At 41.3% G+C, this 16,819-nt stretch overlaps 1 protein-coding gene across 1 annotated transcript in view; it reads right to left on the bottom strand.

Annotated features, from left to right (window-relative positions):
* Positions 1-16,819, bottom strand: part of DNAH10 (dynein axonemal heavy chain 10) — a 121,928-nt gene that overhangs the window by 36,025 nt on the left and 69,084 nt on the right. The window contains exons 37-50 of the mRNA XM_075059969.1: positions 16,053-16,244; positions 15,755-15,873; positions 15,396-15,554; positions 13,485-13,620; positions 13,224-13,346; positions 12,134-12,268; positions 11,531-11,747; positions 9,619-9,738; positions 6,520-6,665; positions 5,814-5,966; positions 4,755-5,015; positions 3,333-3,505; positions 1,781-1,874; positions 415-582 (exon numbers count right to left, since the gene is read on the bottom strand). Of these exons, the coding sequence (XP_074916070.1) occupies positions 415-582; positions 1,781-1,874; positions 3,333-3,505; positions 4,755-5,015; positions 5,814-5,966; positions 6,520-6,665; positions 9,619-9,738; positions 11,531-11,747; positions 12,134-12,268; positions 13,224-13,346; positions 13,485-13,620; positions 15,396-15,554; positions 15,755-15,873; positions 16,053-16,244 (2,196 nt within the window). The remainder of the gene's footprint in view (positions 1-414; positions 583-1,780; positions 1,875-3,332; positions 3,506-4,754; positions 5,016-5,813; positions 5,967-6,519; positions 6,666-9,618; positions 9,739-11,530; positions 11,748-12,133; positions 12,269-13,223; positions 13,347-13,484; positions 13,621-15,395; positions 15,555-15,754; positions 15,874-16,052; positions 16,245-16,819) is intronic.

Below are 16,819 nucleotides of genomic sequence, written 5' to 3'. Positions count from 1 at the left end.
GGCCTGTGAGGAACCTGGCGAGGTCATCTAGTCCATCCATCTATGTTAATAGACACCCACCTAAAGGGCAAACTGTTGTCAACTATGGGTATGTCAACACTGGAAATACAAATCCAAGCTGACCTGTGCCAGCTGGCTGGGGTTCAGAGGACTTGGGCTAAGGGGCTGTTTAATTGCAGTGCAGATGTTTGGACTTGGGCTGGAGCCCAAGCTCTGGGACCTCCTGCCTCACAGGGTTCTAGAGTCCAGGCTCCAAACCTGAGCCCGAATGCCTACATTGCAATTAAACAGCCCCGTAAGCCCGAGCCCTGCTAGTACGAATCAGTTGGCACAGGCCAGTATGGGTTTTTATAGCTGTACCATATTAGTTCATACAGATAGACTCAGACACAGATGTTGATTAAAGTGCTATACCTGAAAGAGAGCTTTTGCTGCATCATAGTCCTGGATGTCTTCATAAACACGGGGTTCCTCTTCATTCAGTGCCATTCTGAAGTCTCCAAAAAGAATAGGGTCTCTCATGGCCTGCTCTAAATCATCTTTGTAATGCTCTTGAATCAAGGCTTGTATATGCTCTTGTACCTTGAAGTGTATCAGAGCAAACAGGTAAAATGATGCAAGGAGTTCTGAATTCAGGAACACTAGAAGGGCCTGATCCTGCAAACTCTTACCCATGAGCTATTTGATTGATTTCAATGAAGCTACTGGCACAAATACAACATCTGCCGGATCGGACTCTACTAACATTGTGAGTTTATCCTCTAAAACCATGCAGTGTATACAAGCAGCCTAGGCACTACTGATGCCAGTGAGCTGCACAGGTTTAACAGAGAGCAGAATATGTCCATTATAAAAAACACTATCATTATTCTGGTAAAATCACATATCATCCTTCACTCTTATAGTTAGTTCTGATGTCATGCCACCAGTGTCGCCAAGAATTCATTCACTCTTATAATACATAATGTAGACACATACATATGCATATAAATATAAATGCATTTATACATACATACATTATATAGTATTGGATGGAAACATATCAAAGTATAAGGAGATTTAGCACATCAAAATGTTTTTTCTTATTCAAATATTTTATAGTATTACACAAGAAATTGTGAGCTCTCCATCCTGCAGCCCTTGCAGAGACAAAATTTCCATTGTGCCAGTGTACAGCTGCCTGCCTAACTTCATAGTTTTTAATACTGATTTTCACCAGTTTATCTCAGGGCCTAATGCTAACTCTTAATCAGGTAAAACTCACGATTGGGACTGGTAAGCTTCAGGACTCAATACTGTACAGCAATATTGAGATGATGGTAAGCATGTCAATGAAGCATAGAGTCACAGAGTTTAAGGCCAGAAGGTCATCTAGGAGGACCTTTTGTAGATGCATGAGTAGTTCATGGAGTCAGCAGAAGCCTAACACACATGCAGCACCTCATTCAGCTTTCCAGTGCTATGTTTTATATAGCTAATGCCTGTAATGCCCACAAGTTTGTTAACATCACAGTAAAATCACAGATTAAATGACCTTTTGGCCGTCTGTGGGTTTGTTCACTTATTCTTTTGTAGACAGCTGCTAACCTTTTTCATGGTTTTTACATCAGTGGGCTATGTTTAAATCAATTACACGGGTGTAAAACTGGAGTGATGCAGTGGTGAATCAGGCCTGCAGTTTGATTTCAAGACTGTAGTGGAACAGTTATTAACATTGCTATTTTAAACTAATTCCCATATTAATATAAATGATCACTAGTAAATGGAAGAAGTTACTCACCAGTGTCTTGTCTACTTCATTGATCAGTCTGTCATGGAAAACTCTCAGGCATTCATTTCTCCAGACTCGCACCATCTGTGCGACTGTTTGGAACCTATATCGAAGTTAAAGTATCAGACTGCGCCAAATCAGTGGACACAACAAATAAGGTCATGTGGTTAATAGCGCTGTATTCAAATCAGGACTTGTCTCCTTTTTCACTGGTAAGAGTAACTTTATCTACAGAGATCATATTTTACAGTGTTTGTCATAAGGAACAATATCACAATTCAAGATTTTCTAAACTTCTTGATTCCCCTAAGTGATGTATCTACAATGAAAGGGAAAACAGAGACAACTGCATCTATGCACTGGTTCCCTTTTTTACCTACCTGAAGAAAAAAAAAAAGAGAGAGAGATCTACACAGCTTTTCACATAGCCCAATCACTGATTAATTTTATCCTCAATTTAATTTGATTAAAACCTCAGTAATCAAATACTTTTACTTTTACCCTGCATTCTCAGCAATGATGTTCAGGAAAAATTACTGGTTAATTTGGCTATAAAAAGTTCCCATTTAGGTCCCAATTCAGCAAACCATTTAATCATATGCTTCAATTTGTCTTAGTCAACAAATCACTTAAGCACATGCATGTGCTTAAACCCCACTGACTGAAGTACAGGCCTAAAGTTTTGGGCTTAAGTACTTTGCTGAACTGTGTTGGACTGCTGAATCAGGGCCTTAATTATTAAAGAAAAGGCTACAACACTTAATGGGATGGAAGAAAAAAGAGTCAATGATATTCAAAGATGCTTTACAGACATTTGCTACTGGCTTCATTAGCACTGCCGTGCACTATGCAACCTGGAGGTCAGGTGGAAAACAAGATAAACCATTAATTTACTCAAAGCAACAGGATCCAACTTGACTGAAATAAGAAAAAGGCATTGCAGTCAAAATGAAGATCAAAGCTGTGGCACAGCAGAAGTCAGGTAGCTGAAAGTAAGTATTGAGACAGCATCTATAACCTATGCCATTGCAGATAGGCAAAGGCATATTGATATGGGTTGACTTAAATGTCTCTCTTAAACAGGTCATAACTGAACAGCTGAGAATTATGCTCGAGCGAAGAACTCTCAGCTGGGGTAAAGCTGGCAGAACAGACTTCTGACCAAGAGCCTCCCTTACCCTGGCATGGAGGGTGTGTCAGGAAAAGAAGGTGATGTATCAGAGCACAGTGATCCTCAGATGGCATACAGTTTCTTAGGGACTATATGCTGCTGGAAGTAAATCAGAGAAACTCCTAGACCTCTCTAACTCACACCTCAGCTGAGAATGGTCCAGACACCCCCTTACTATCAGAAAGCTGTATCTGACTCCGTGATGGCCAACTCTCCTGAGCAAAGCACAACTCAGCTGCAGAAGAAAAGCTACCCCTTATTATCTCCTATTTATGTGACTGCTACATGTGGGTGTTTTCCAGATAGCAAAACTGCCTCGCACTGGGCCAGCTCATAAATGAGTGTAGTTCCACTGAAGTCAATATTTCTAAACATTTTTTCTCCACTTACCGCTCTGGGGTTGTAAGAACAAGTCCATTGTAGACCCTGGAGAGATCACGCAGATTAAAAATATAATGGAATTTGGAAGGAGTTGGGGGTAGATCCCGGACAATCGCTTTATAAAGTTCTAAAGTACAGACCGTCATCTTGTCAGCGATCGCTGCTACAGAGTCATTAAAAATCTGCAAACACGAGAAAGGCAAGACTTCTTCACGAGACTGATCAAGGAGAAATGTGTTTCATCAAACATACTCCACTTTCCTACTTCTCTACCCCTACTTGATAGATTTAAAATAAGTCAGTGCAAGATAAAATGTTCTTCAGAAATTCAGCGTATAATGTAACGTGCATCTGACATTAGGCTAGCTATTTTATTATTTAGATTGTAAACTCTTTGGTGCAGGGACCATCTTTTTGTTCTGTGTTTGTACCGCACCTAGCACAATGGGATTCTGGTCCCATGACTGGTGTTCCTAGTCACTACCACAATACAGATCATAAATAATATTCTTATATATAAAATTGCAATTTCATGTGCTCAGTGATGCAGTTTAATGCATTATACTTAATTTTCTGTGTTTCTTTTCAAGTCAATATTTTGTAGATCTTTGTGTATTTACAGTAACTGGCTACAGAAAGCTATGAAAACCTTCAATTTACAAATTATCTTCCGGCTTAAAAGTCTATTGCCCAACATGTATCAATTCAGCACAAGATGATGACTCTTTACTAATTTTTTACTAGCAACATTCCTTGAGCAGCTACAAAAAACACTTACTTTATAGAGAATTTCAGGGTGGGTTTTCTTTTCTGATTTTAACAATACTTTAGTATTTATATTATTTGAAGACCAACAAACACATTTAAAAAGCCCATTACAAGAAGAAAGGAAAGAGGAGGGAAAGGAGAAGAGAAAAGTGTATAAGGGTCTAAAATGAATAAGAATGATTAATGTGGAAAAGTGAAAATAATATGCAAAACTGTTTGTCAGCAGCAACGTAGGGCTTGATCCAAACGTCTATATTGAAGTCAACAGAAAGACTCCCATGATTTCGGTGCGTCTGTGGACGAGGACCATGGTGGGTAACAAAATCTCTTAGTAGAGTGATAGCAATATTGCCAGTCTGAAGTGTGGCATTATTGTTTGCTATGACTTCAAAACACTTTACCTTCCCAGGCAAGTTATTCCCTATTTGGAGCCAAATTCTTCCCTTTGATAAATGCATGAGGCTCTCCCAACTTGAATGAAGACCCAGGAAAGTATCTGAGTGCCCACTAATAACAGTCATCAAGCTGTAAGGGAAAGATTGGCCACAAAAAGGAGGAGGGGAAATAATTAAAAGAAACACTTTCAAGTTCTGTAATTTCATGGAAGATAAAACTAATTAAAAATAACAATTCTATGAAGCCTTTTAAATTAATTCAAATTACCTCAGTGTGACCTTTCAGGATGGAGGCATAAATCAAATGTAAAGATGCCTCAGAAGGAAAAGGTACATTGAAAACACTGAAGAGTGAAACGAATCGAGGGTCAACTTCATTACGACCTCCTCCAGCTTTGCCCATGGCAGCAATGAAGCCAAGGTCTCGAAGACTCTTACAATTCATCTCCTTACCACGGTCATATAAGGAACCTTTTTCCAAGAGTAACTTCAACAAGGCAATTGGTTGCTGTGTGCCATATTCATCAACCTTTGTAAAAAAGGAAAGAGCCAACATATTTCAGTCACAGTATGTCTGAGTCGCCTATAACTACTTTGAGCAGAAAATCATTGGCTCCATATTCAATATAACATTATCATGTCTAAGTGACATTTTGTAGGGCTTTGGGCACTGATTGTCCTCACTCATTCTGATTGTTTCCAGTGGGGAAAGCACCTCTGCCAAGCTTTTGGAGAGATATGGATGGGTTCTAAGGAAGTCACATCCTGCCAGTGTCAACTAGAGGGAGGATCAGTGTGTCACAGGAATTTTAAGGGCAAGAAGAAAGGAAGTTCCTAATGACAAAAGAGGCCATTCAATGCAATCTGCCACCATGGACAAAACTTCAGCATGATACTCCCCTTCTTATAAGCCTAGGGCAGCAGATTTGGCCCAGCCATCCCTCTGTCATGATGAAGGGGTTGCTGGGCCAAATTTGGGTGAATGGCATTGCAACCTTGCACACTGAGTCACAATGCCACTCAGATTAGATCCAGCCACCCCTCTGTCATGGGGGGCCCTAGGCAGTTGCCTCGTTTGACTATAGATAGAGCGACCCTGGGATGGGAGCCTATCCACCAAAAAAAGATACATTTTTAACATTTAAGAGTGATATTGTCATAGCACTGAAATATGCCATGGTGCTCAGAGGTCCAAATCTTAGAAACTGGAAGGTACAAAGCTGAAGTCCAAGCATGTATAATGAACCCGGTTGCACTTGTGCATTAATGGACCACAAGAATGCAGCCTATCATCTTATGTTATACTGCAAACAGGGTGGCAGCTTACCCTTGGCATGTTCATATCATCCATGAAAACCAGAAGGCGCTTTCCCATAGGGGGCCCATAAGTATCCTTAGTACGTTTCTCTACATTTGCTTCCAAGTTTCTCTGAATATCCATTGATGTTGTGCGAGAAGAGAAGTTAATTATTAGCAGCACCTACATAGGAAGAAAAAACTTGGTCAAAATGTTTTTTAAAATATTTTAAATGGCATTTTTTAGACAATGTTCTTCACATTTGACAATATGAAAAAAAAAAGCATACCAGCTGTACATTAAACACCGTTCTGGTCTGGCTAGTCACATAGAATATAGCCAGTGTCATTCTGGGGATTCACTAAGACCCCAAGATGATCCTTTGACAAACGCATTTTTACTTTATAAAAAACTGAATCTCTATTTAAGAATAACTACATTAATTCAATGCCTTTGATCCTGAAGGATCCTAAAATATTTTAGATACTTAGGACCTGGCAATCAGAACTCTGCATCCAAGTGGAGTCTCATCAAAGTCAAGGAAACTGTGCACAGACTCAGGGCCCTACCAGTGCAAATCCAGTTGTTGCATTCGGGTTTTAAACTGGAGGTATTATTTCACCCACCACTGAAATGCAGCCACCTCTGGGGAGAAATGCAACTATTTAACAACATACAACATGAGAAAGAGGAAGACACATGTTTTATCAACAGAACAGAATCCATGAATACATACATTAGAGTCTTGGTTTAAGTTTTTTAGAAATGTTTGTGTAGTTGCAGTCTTAGAAGTACCAGATTCACCAACAAGAACAACAGGGTGTTTGATTTTTACCATCTGTTCTAACAACCATGTAGTGCGTGTTGTATCCACAGTAGGAACTATTTAAAAAAAAGAGTAAAAGATTAATTTAAAATGCAGCAGAGCTGGAGGTTTTGCATATGTAAGCACTGATGGGGCAAACCCATACTGTGTTAACATACAGCAGCATAAAATGTGTAATCTGAAACAGCAGATAAGTAACCATATTTAAGAAAACCTTAACTGCACAACCCTCTCTTTTCAACACTTATTGTGGAAACTTTATTCATATGTGTTGAAATAGATTACATTCACCCCATGCACAGATCCAGCAAAATGCTCGTGCACTATTTAAGCCCCACTTAACCCCTGTTTTGAGGATTTAGCTGGGATTTATGAAGGTCTTTTGCTGGAGCTCTGCAGAGGTGAATTTTGCACTGTGTGACTAGATTGAAGTTATTAGGGATAACTTTAGTGGCCATATAATTTATTTGTGTTTTTAGTGAAGTTAACATGTACTTGCTGAATTGTTACTATAAAAGTATATGCAATTACTTTGTCATAACTGTACAACTCACTTGTCACTATTTTATTATGGTGGCATAACAACAGATATTGTATTATGAGATTTCATGATAGATTACTTTTTACTTTGACTAGGAAATTGAGCCAGGATCTGTGATTTTTGTGGCTTGTCTATCCTGGGAGACTGGGGTTCTTTTTTTCACTGGTTAAGCAACTCCTGACTTTTTACCTTATGCAAAACATGGTTCCTAACAATCCTTAAAAGATGAACTGTGAACTAACTCATTTTTTACCCATTCCCTACTGCTTCTTTATTATATATAAAGATGGCCTGACAGTGTTCTTTTTTTCCTTGTCCTTTACGCTAAGATGTATCATGAATATTGATTTTCCACATTCCTCATTTTACTGAAGGGTTTTGACAAGATCCTTCAAGAACCTGAAAGGTGACATCCCGCAAGGCTAAAGCTGCCACTCAGAGGGAAGGAGTGTTGAGTCTAAGGCCAGGTCTACACTGCAACTTTAAATCGGTTTAATGGCCGATATACCGATTTAACGCTGTACCCGTTCACACGACGTCGTCATTAATATCGAGTTAAACGGCTCCTTAAATCGATTTCGGAACTCCTCCCAGACGAGAGGAGTAGCGCTAAATTCGATAGTGATAACTCGGATTAGGGTTCGTGTGGACGGAAATCGACGTTATTGGCCTCCGGGCGGCATCCCAGAGTGCAGCACTGACCGCTCTGGACAGCAATCTGAACTCGGATGCAGCGGGCAGGTAAACAGGAAAAGCCCCGCGAACTTTTGAATTACATTTCCTGCTTGCCCAGCGTGGAGCTCTGATCAGCACGGCTGGCGATGCAGTCTGAAATCGAAAAAGAGCTCCAGCATAGACCGTACGGGAGATACTAGGTCTGATCGCTGTATGGGGAGACAAATCTGTTGTATCCAGCTCCGTTACAGAACACGAAACGCCAAAGCGTTTGAATAAAAAACTGCAGGATACACAGCGCTGCGTGACAAGCGTAACGGGAAGCCAGAGACTCAAATGGACGCTCATGAAGGGAGGGAGGGGGTACTGAGGACTCCAGCTATCCCACAGTCCACAGCAGTCTCTGAAAATTATTTGCATTCTTGGCTGAGCTCCCAATGTCTGTAGGTTCAAACACAGTGTCTGGCGTGGTTCAGGGAACAGCTCCTCAGTTTATTTCCCCCCACCACCACGTGAAAAAAAAAAGGGAAAGATTGCTGTGCTATGGCGTTTGCTCAATGCACTCCGCGAAAAAGGCGCCAAAGGGTTGTCTGCTGCCTTCACAAAGGGAGGGGTGAGGCTGTACCCAGCACCACCCGGGGCAGTGTTTTCTGCCCCATCAGGCACTGTGCTCTCAACACGGAAGTGGGAACTATGGGATAGCTGAGGAACAGCTACCCACAGTGCACCGCTCCTGAAATCGATGGTAGCTTTGGACCATGGACGCAAACAATCGATTTCGGGATCCCACTGTGGACGCGCTAAACCGATTTTATTAGATCTGTTTTGTAATATCGGTTTAAGCTAATTCGAAATAATCGTGCAGTGTAGACGTACCCTTTGGCTATGTCTATATTTAAAACTCTACAGTGCCACAGCTGCAGCTGCACCAATGCAACACTTCAATGTAAAAAACTTACTACAGCAACGGGAAGGGTTCTCCCGTCACTGTAGTTAATTGACTTACCCAAGAGGCAGTAGCTAGTTGGACTGAAGAATTCTTCCAACGACCTAGTGCTCTCAGGGACTTAGATTGGCTTAACTATGTCACTCAGCAGGGTGTGGATTATTCACAATCCTGAATGACATGTAGATGTGTAGACTAGCCCAGCTGTCTAAAGTAACAGTCTATTACAGGGGTCGGCAACCTTTCAGAAGTGCTGTGCCAAGCCTTCATTTATTCACTCTAATTTAAGATTTTGCGTGCTAGTAATACATTTTAACATTTTTAGAAGGTCTCTCTACAAGTCTATAATAAATAACTAAACTATTGTTATATGTAAAGTAAATAAAGTTTTTAAAATGTTTAAGAAGCTTCATTTAAAATTAAATTAAAATACAGAGTCCCTCGGACTGGTGGCCAGGACCTGGGCAGTGTGAGTGCCACTGAAAATCAGCTTGAGTGCCACCTTCAGCACACGTGCCAGAGGTTGCCTACCCCTGGTTTCTTATGATATCACCATTCAAACCCTCCTAAGACCCTGCTGGAGTCCTCCAGCATGAAGAAGGATATCAAAGCCTATTACTTCTAATGGGAAAAACAGGCAAAAAAAGAAAAACTGCTTCCATAAACTTTAAGGCTATTATTGTATATCAAAAGGGAGCAGTCAAGAGCAAAATAATTTTTTTTGCCTTGTCATTCATCTTCACTTTCTGAATGAAACATCCCAGAATGAAATCCTGCACTGCACAGGTTATTTACTACTAAATGGCTACAGATAGCACATTTTAGATTAAAGGATAGCAACACTTACCTAGAATGTCAATAAATTTCACGTCAAGTTTATGAAAGTATTGAGGAACTAGTTTGCTCCAAGGTACCCACTTTTTTTGACATCCATCAAAATGAAAGTCGTACAAAGTTGGAAGCTGACCTGCAATATACAACGTGGTTCTCATTTAACAACTGAAGATCATCTGGGACATAGAAATATTTCAGGAGAAATGTCATTTAACTAAGATAAATGTGCAGGGTGAGATTTTGTAATAAGAGGTGCAGCACAGAACTTGCAGCCTGAGGGAGTGTCCTATCATATCTTTAAGTCACTTTGGTGCCTTCCCAATCTTTGGTTACTCCAGGGGCTAGAGAGGCCTTGATGGCCCTGATGGCCTCTCTAAGTCATTTGAGAGACAAGATGGATAAGGTCATATATTTTATTGGACCAACTTCTGTTGGTGAGAGAGACAAGCTTTCAAGCTTATACACAGCTCTGCTTCAGGCCACCTCTCTGTAAGCTTGAAAACTTGTGTCTCTCACCAACAGAATTTGATCCAATAAAAGGTATTACCTCACCTACCTTGTCGCTCTAATATCCTGGGATCAACATGGCTATAACAACACTGCATGTCTACATTATGGCAGTTTCCCCAGACTTCCCACGGCCATAGTGATCACTGCCTAGAGTCTCTGCAGCGCTGAGTGCTGAGGCCTCCCCGACATGCCGTTCCTACCCCAGCCCCCAGAACACCGCTATCCCAGGACTTGCAAGGGGGACCCTCAGGAGAAGCCTTGTGGCTGTCTTCCACAGTGCCTCCTGCCTGGGCAATCCTCTCCTGGGTGGAATTCTTCTCAGAGAGTGGGTCAGTACTTTAGAGTCATTCAAAGTCAATAGTAGCAGATGGCTCTCAGTGACAATACTTCAAAGAGATGTCAAAAACACCTTTCCAGCGCAAGGCAGCTGTCTGGAGTGCAGAACAACATGTTGCCCTCAGGTAAGTTTAGATCTGATGTTGAACACACCTTGTATTCAGGGCCAGCTTCAGGAAGTGTGGGGCCCGATTCGAACAGTTTTGACAGGGCCCAGCAGGGATGACTTAAAAAAAATGTAAAAAAACATATGGGGCTTGTACTCACCGGGCGGCGCTCCAAGTCTTAGGTGGCGGGTCCTGCACTTGCTCTCGGTCTTTGATGGCACTGAAGGACCCACCGCCAAAGTACCACCCAAGACCCGGAGCGAGTGAAGGACCCTCCGCCAAAATGCCACTGAAGACCCGGAGCGCCGCCAGGTGAGTAAAAATTAAAAAGGCACCTCTAGCCAAGGCAGGGATTCTTGGCCACTTGCCCCCCACTCTGGGCAGCCCTGCCACTGGGCGCAGAGCCCTCTTAGGCGTGGGACCTGATTTGGGGGAATTGGTGGAATTGGCCTAAAGCCAGCCCTGCTTGTATTTAGCTGTGACACTCTGAGTACATTTCCCAGACCTGAAGCAGAGCTCTGTGTAGCTCAAAAGCTTGTCTCTCCCACCAACAGAAGCTGGTCCAATAAAAGATATTACCTCACCCACCTTGTCTCTCTAATATCCTACATATAACATACAGGGCTGGCTCCAGCTTTTTTGCCATCCCAAGCGGTGAAGGGGGAAAAAAAAAAAAAAGAAAAACCTGATTAAGCTGCCGCCGAAGTGCCGCCGAAGACAAAGAGAGGGAGTGAAAGACTTGCCGCTGAATTGCCACTGCAGACCCGGACATGCCGCCCCAACAATGGATGGAGTGCCACCCCTTTCTATCTGGCCACCCCAGACACCTGCTTCGTTCGCTGGTGCCTGGAGCCAGCCCTGACAACATACAATACAAACTCTTTGATACAGGCATATCCCACTCTGTCATAGCTGTTTTCTTTTAAAACAAGGGAAGTGTCCCAAATTGAATTATAAATGACAAAAGCCTACCTGGCAGTTCCCCTGGTTTAGCCATGACATTATCATCTTGAACCACTGACAGTGAAGAAATACGTTTAATACTTTCATCGAATTTAATTCTTCCAGTATCAAGGAGGGTAGCACCTAAAGAGGAATACAAAGCTTCCAGGAAGTAGCACTCCAAAACATCAGGATCATCGGGTTCCAGAACTACTATGGCTTCCAGCATCATAGTCAACTGCATCACCTGTGGAAGAAAATTGAGAAACAATGGCTTCAGATGAAGTTCAGAATTATGATGACTTTTAATATACCTTCTTTTCTTTTCGCTTCTTTTCTTTTCATGTCTTTGGGGCAAGGCAATATATTCAAATAGGTTGTGATGATTTCTGTTCATATAGGTGTGTGTCTATGAAAATAGGTATTTGTTAAAATAAAAATAGTGTTAGCAACCGACTGTCTTTATTATAGTGGGAATAGAGGTATATTTTGTCTAGTTGTCATACTGAGGAACATTTGGGCTTCACCACTGTCATTGGCTTGCTGTGTAAACTTAGGAAAGTTATGCACCCTCCTGTGCCTCAGTTTTCCCTTCTGTAGAAGCATTCTTAAACAATACTCTTTATATCTTACCATATTTAAATCTGTTTGGGGAACAATGGTTTTCAGCTTCTCTCCTTGCTTGCCATCCATAATTCCTTCTACAATCATATCGATAAGGTATGGTACATATTTTTCAAAGAGACGATTTAACTCAACTTGTTCTTGCTGAGAAAGAAGAGATAGGACACAGCCACAGAGAAACATTAAAAGCCACTTTGCTACCTGTCTAACCAACTGTAACTAGTCTTAGGATTTGTCTAAGCAGCCTGACAATTTGGGCTATGAAGGTAGGAAATGCAGCACACATTAGCATCCTGCGGTCTAACTGTACTGTATGGATGCTGTGGGCATGAATGAAAAGGTATCTAATGGTATGCCTATACTAGGAAATGAGGTTGAATTTATAGAAGTAGATCTTTAGAAAGAAATTGTATACAGTCGATCATGTAACTGAATACCTTCTAGTCTGTGCCAGCAGCATCCATATGGGGCAGAGCACAACAATTTGGGGCACTCTGCAATTCCCACCTCTGTAGTCCACATTGCAGCACAGTATAGACATAGCTATAGATATGTTCCCTGTACCAGAGAAGGTCTGGATGTAGTTCCCTCAAGAGATGCAACATCACTCTATGGGCCAGATTCTCAGCAGGAGTAGATCTAAATCAGCCAGATGAAGGCAATAGAGCTAGACCAACTTAAACCCACTATGGACTTGGTCCTTTGAATCGAAAGCATTGACATGAGAACACTGAGCAAGCCCAAGGGTTAACTCTTGTAGAACTGAGCTGAATTCATAGAGTTCTTGCTTCTCCAGTTCCCAGAGAGGATCAGGACATATTGCAGGAAAAACTTAATAAAAGTTAGGGACTTCCAGGTATAGGAGGCCATTCTCTAGCTCTCTGCTATAAAATTTGGAGTCTGGTGTCTTTCTGCTCACATTACAACCTTTAAATTAAAGTTTAACTTGCTCATTTTCTTACAGCTCTAATCAAACTTGGTAACAGTGACCTGTGTGACAAATGAATTCTAAAGAAATTCAGCCAGTGAAGGTGCCACAATTTATATTCTACATTCAGATTCTGAAATCATTATCTTATCAACACCAGCAATTTTCTACCTTGTTTCCTCTCTGGTTAAGCCATTTCTGCCAGTACGGCTTATATTTCAAGTTTTTAGGATCTACAAAGACCATCCCACAACGGGATACGGTAGCAGGAGATGCATACTGTAAGTCTCCAACCTAGAAAACAAAGTTGCAATGATGGCCATAAATAACTTTAAACCATGAAAAGTGGTTGTGGCTCCTGCTTTTCAGAATCTGCCGAGCCAGATGGAGTTAACCCTTTATTTGTTATTAAATGATGTGGTCATTACTCACCTCAAATAACAGAGCACAGTGAGCCTGCAGCCTGATGCGCTCCCCATTGGCCAAGGTTAACAACTTGTTATCATCCATTACAGAATTCATATTTTCCACCCAGAGAGCATCCACATCTCCATCAAATAAAATGTACCTGTAGACATGTCAGACAAAGAGACGTTAGATAAACAGAGATTCATCTTCAATAGTCCCCTCATGTTTTGAAATTAACAAGGCACAGTCTACCCATTTATTTCCTTTTTAAGTACTATCATCATCATCATCATCAAAGATGTTAGCTCAATTTTAGGCTAAGGATATGAATTAACCCTAACGGAAAAGATTTAAAGGCTCTCTTTTCCTTTCCTTCAACCTGCCTAGTTCCCATTCACCTTACTAGGAGTACTGAGCTCAGATTAACAGACTGCTACACTTCTACAGGCTCAATTTATACAAAATTTGCTTTTGAGGTTGCTTGCCTGCTGAGGCTCAAGCATTCTCCTGCCCTCGTATGAGAGGAAGATGTTCTCCTTGGGCCTGATCCAAAGTCCACTGACTTTACAGTATATTCACCTTGGAAAAAGTTGCCTAATGGTGGGGAAAAGAACACCAAATGTGTGGCACCACATGTGACGGGAGAGGACTGAATCTCCACTTGGAAGTTACAGTATACAATAGGGCAGAAGTAGAGAGCTCATGGGCAGATCTCCCCAACCCGCCTCAAACACCTCCACAATTCCTCCCCCGCCTTTATGGCCTCATGAGAGTCATTGAACTGCTCAGCTTTAGCTTCCCCATCTGTAAAACTGAAATATTATTACATATGTCATTCAAGGGGTGTGTATTAGATGGTGTTTTCAAGTGCTTTCAACCAGAAAACTCTATACAAGAGCTAAGCAATACTGTTAGCTCCCTTCTTCACATGTGCAGTGCACAAGACCCTCAAATGTGCAATGCACAGGGCTGCAATTGCAGAACTAATATGTTAAATTTGCATCTGACAAAAGGCCATGACTATTGCCCACTTTAAAGTAATTCAATGGAAAGAGAAAAGATAATATCTTATGTAGCTTAAAATCACTCTAGACCAGGGGTGGCCAATCTGAGCCTGAGAAGGAGCCAGAATTTACCAATGTACATTGCCAAAGAGACACAGTAATATGTCAGCAATACCCCATCAGCTCCCGCACCCTGCTCCCAGCACCTCCCATCCACCGGCAGCTCCACCGATCAGCACCTCCCCCACCCTCCCCATCAGCTGTTTCGTGGCATGCAGGAGGCTCGGGAGGGGGGGGAATGAGGGCGCTGCAGGCTTAGGGGAAGGGGCAGGAAGGAGTGGAGTAGGGGCAGGGTCTGTGGCAGAGCCAGGGGTTGAGCAGCGAGCACCACCTGGCACATTGGGAAGTTGGTGCCTGTAGCTTCAGCCCCCGAGTTGGTGCCTATACAGGGAGCCACATATTAACTTCTGAAGAGTCGCATGTGGCTCCGGAGCCACAGGTTGGCCATCCCGTTCTAGTAATTCAAAATAAACTTAAGAGAATGATTCCTTACCTATCAGTACCTGTGGTTCTTCAAGATGTTTTGTGCACATGGATCCACTCATATTGCACCTGCATCTAATGCATGCAAGATCTCATATGTATGAAGCACATGTGCACCAAGACTGGGATCCACATGGACAAAAACTCAGAGAAGAACTGTCAAATACATGTAACATTTTTAGCAGAAGCTATTGTCCTTACAGAATCAGATTGGGACACCAAACTCTTAGGACAATATCATTGTTTGGTTCCTAACCTTTCAGTATGTTCCCTTCATTTTTCTTTAGGACTGTTAATCTAATTTGTATTAAACATAAAATAAAGTGACTTTGTAAAATTCAGAATATCTAAAAGTTACTAATATAATTTTGAATTCTTAGGTGGTTACCTTCGCTCTTTCTTATCAGTAGGTTTGTTGATCTCCCTGAAGATGTTTGATAGAACTCCATCTGTCCAATCTCGTGTGGTAGGATCAAGAATACCATACAGCTCAATCACACTCATAGCTTTAGGGTTCAGGATATAAACCTTTGTCACTAATCCTAGCCTAAGCCGAGAGGTAACAGAAAGAACAATATTACCAAACATAACACAGACCAAGTTAAACTTTGCACTAAGCAAACACTACAGTAAGATAAAGTTTTAGGGAAGATCACAGCATGAGCACATAGGACTGCTGCAGTACATTTGTCCTACAGACTATGGCCTTTCAGATTCTGATTCCCTTCCATCTACTTCTGTGCTCACCTGGTTTGGGCCTGGCACAAAGTATTAATGACAACAGACTTGCCACCTCCAGTAGGTCCAACCACCATAGTAGTATGACGAGTTAACATTGTCTCATACATTTGAACTACTTTATCCACCTGAAAAATACACATTGACTTAGATAACTGTGTATAAAAACTCATATAGGCCAGATCTGCAGTTGGTGTATATCAGTATAGCTCCACTGATTACAGTGATGCCACTCCAGTATACACCATATGAAGATCTTACCCACTGTTTACAACAAGAATGTTAAACAAGTCAACATTTCTTCTACCTGGATTGGTAAAACGACATAACCACCTTCTTCTAGCACTTGTTCTACAGCGTCATTAAAGTTAGGGTAGCGGACTCGAGGACAATCCAGGCCAGGAAACAAGTCAGAGATCAGGCCAAGGAAGAGAGGTACATCTTCAAACACAAACTTAGGAAGATTCATATCTCGGAGAGCTCTCATCAATACCACATCCTAGATAAAACACAAAAGAACAGAGAATACCCAAATATTCAACCAATTTTCAAAAGTGTAAATAGCCTAGAAAATATTTGTATAATACCATTATACAATTATTTTAACACAGTGTTGGCAATTTTTACTATATGTACTCCTAACACCTTTAGATAATTATCTTGGCATGAATTACTGTTGGAAATAAAAGCTATTTCATCATGGTGAAGCTGATCAGTTTCAACTGGGATTTTAAATTTCATTTTTTCATTATATGAATCAAATTTCCAAACATGGGTTCTGGAATGTCCCAAATTACTGGTTGTTTCTTGAATTAATTCACAAATGCTCACTGTTAACATACATACTTGCTTTAGAAAACTCTGCAAAACCTACATTTGGGTATATAAATGTACTGGAAGGTATGGTACAATTAGCAGCTTTGCGTATGCAAATATGGGTTTTGATTAAACAACTGGCATATAAGCATTTTTGGTGACATAATTTAGGTGTTACACTGGAAATTTTTACTCTGTATATTCATCTAGCCTTTGCATCCTAGATATAAACATTAAGGCCCAGATCCTCTGAAATAC

Source organism: Chelonoidis abingdonii, chromosome 22 (genome assembly GCF_003597395.2).
Source record: "Chelonoidis abingdonii isolate Lonesome George chromosome 22, CheloAbing_2.0, whole genome shotgun sequence".
Lineage (NCBI taxonomy): Eukaryota > Metazoa > Chordata > Testudines > Testudinidae > Chelonoidis > Chelonoidis abingdonii.
Note: the sequence above shows the minus strand (reverse complement) of the source record. Positions and strands in the feature narration are given on the sequence as shown.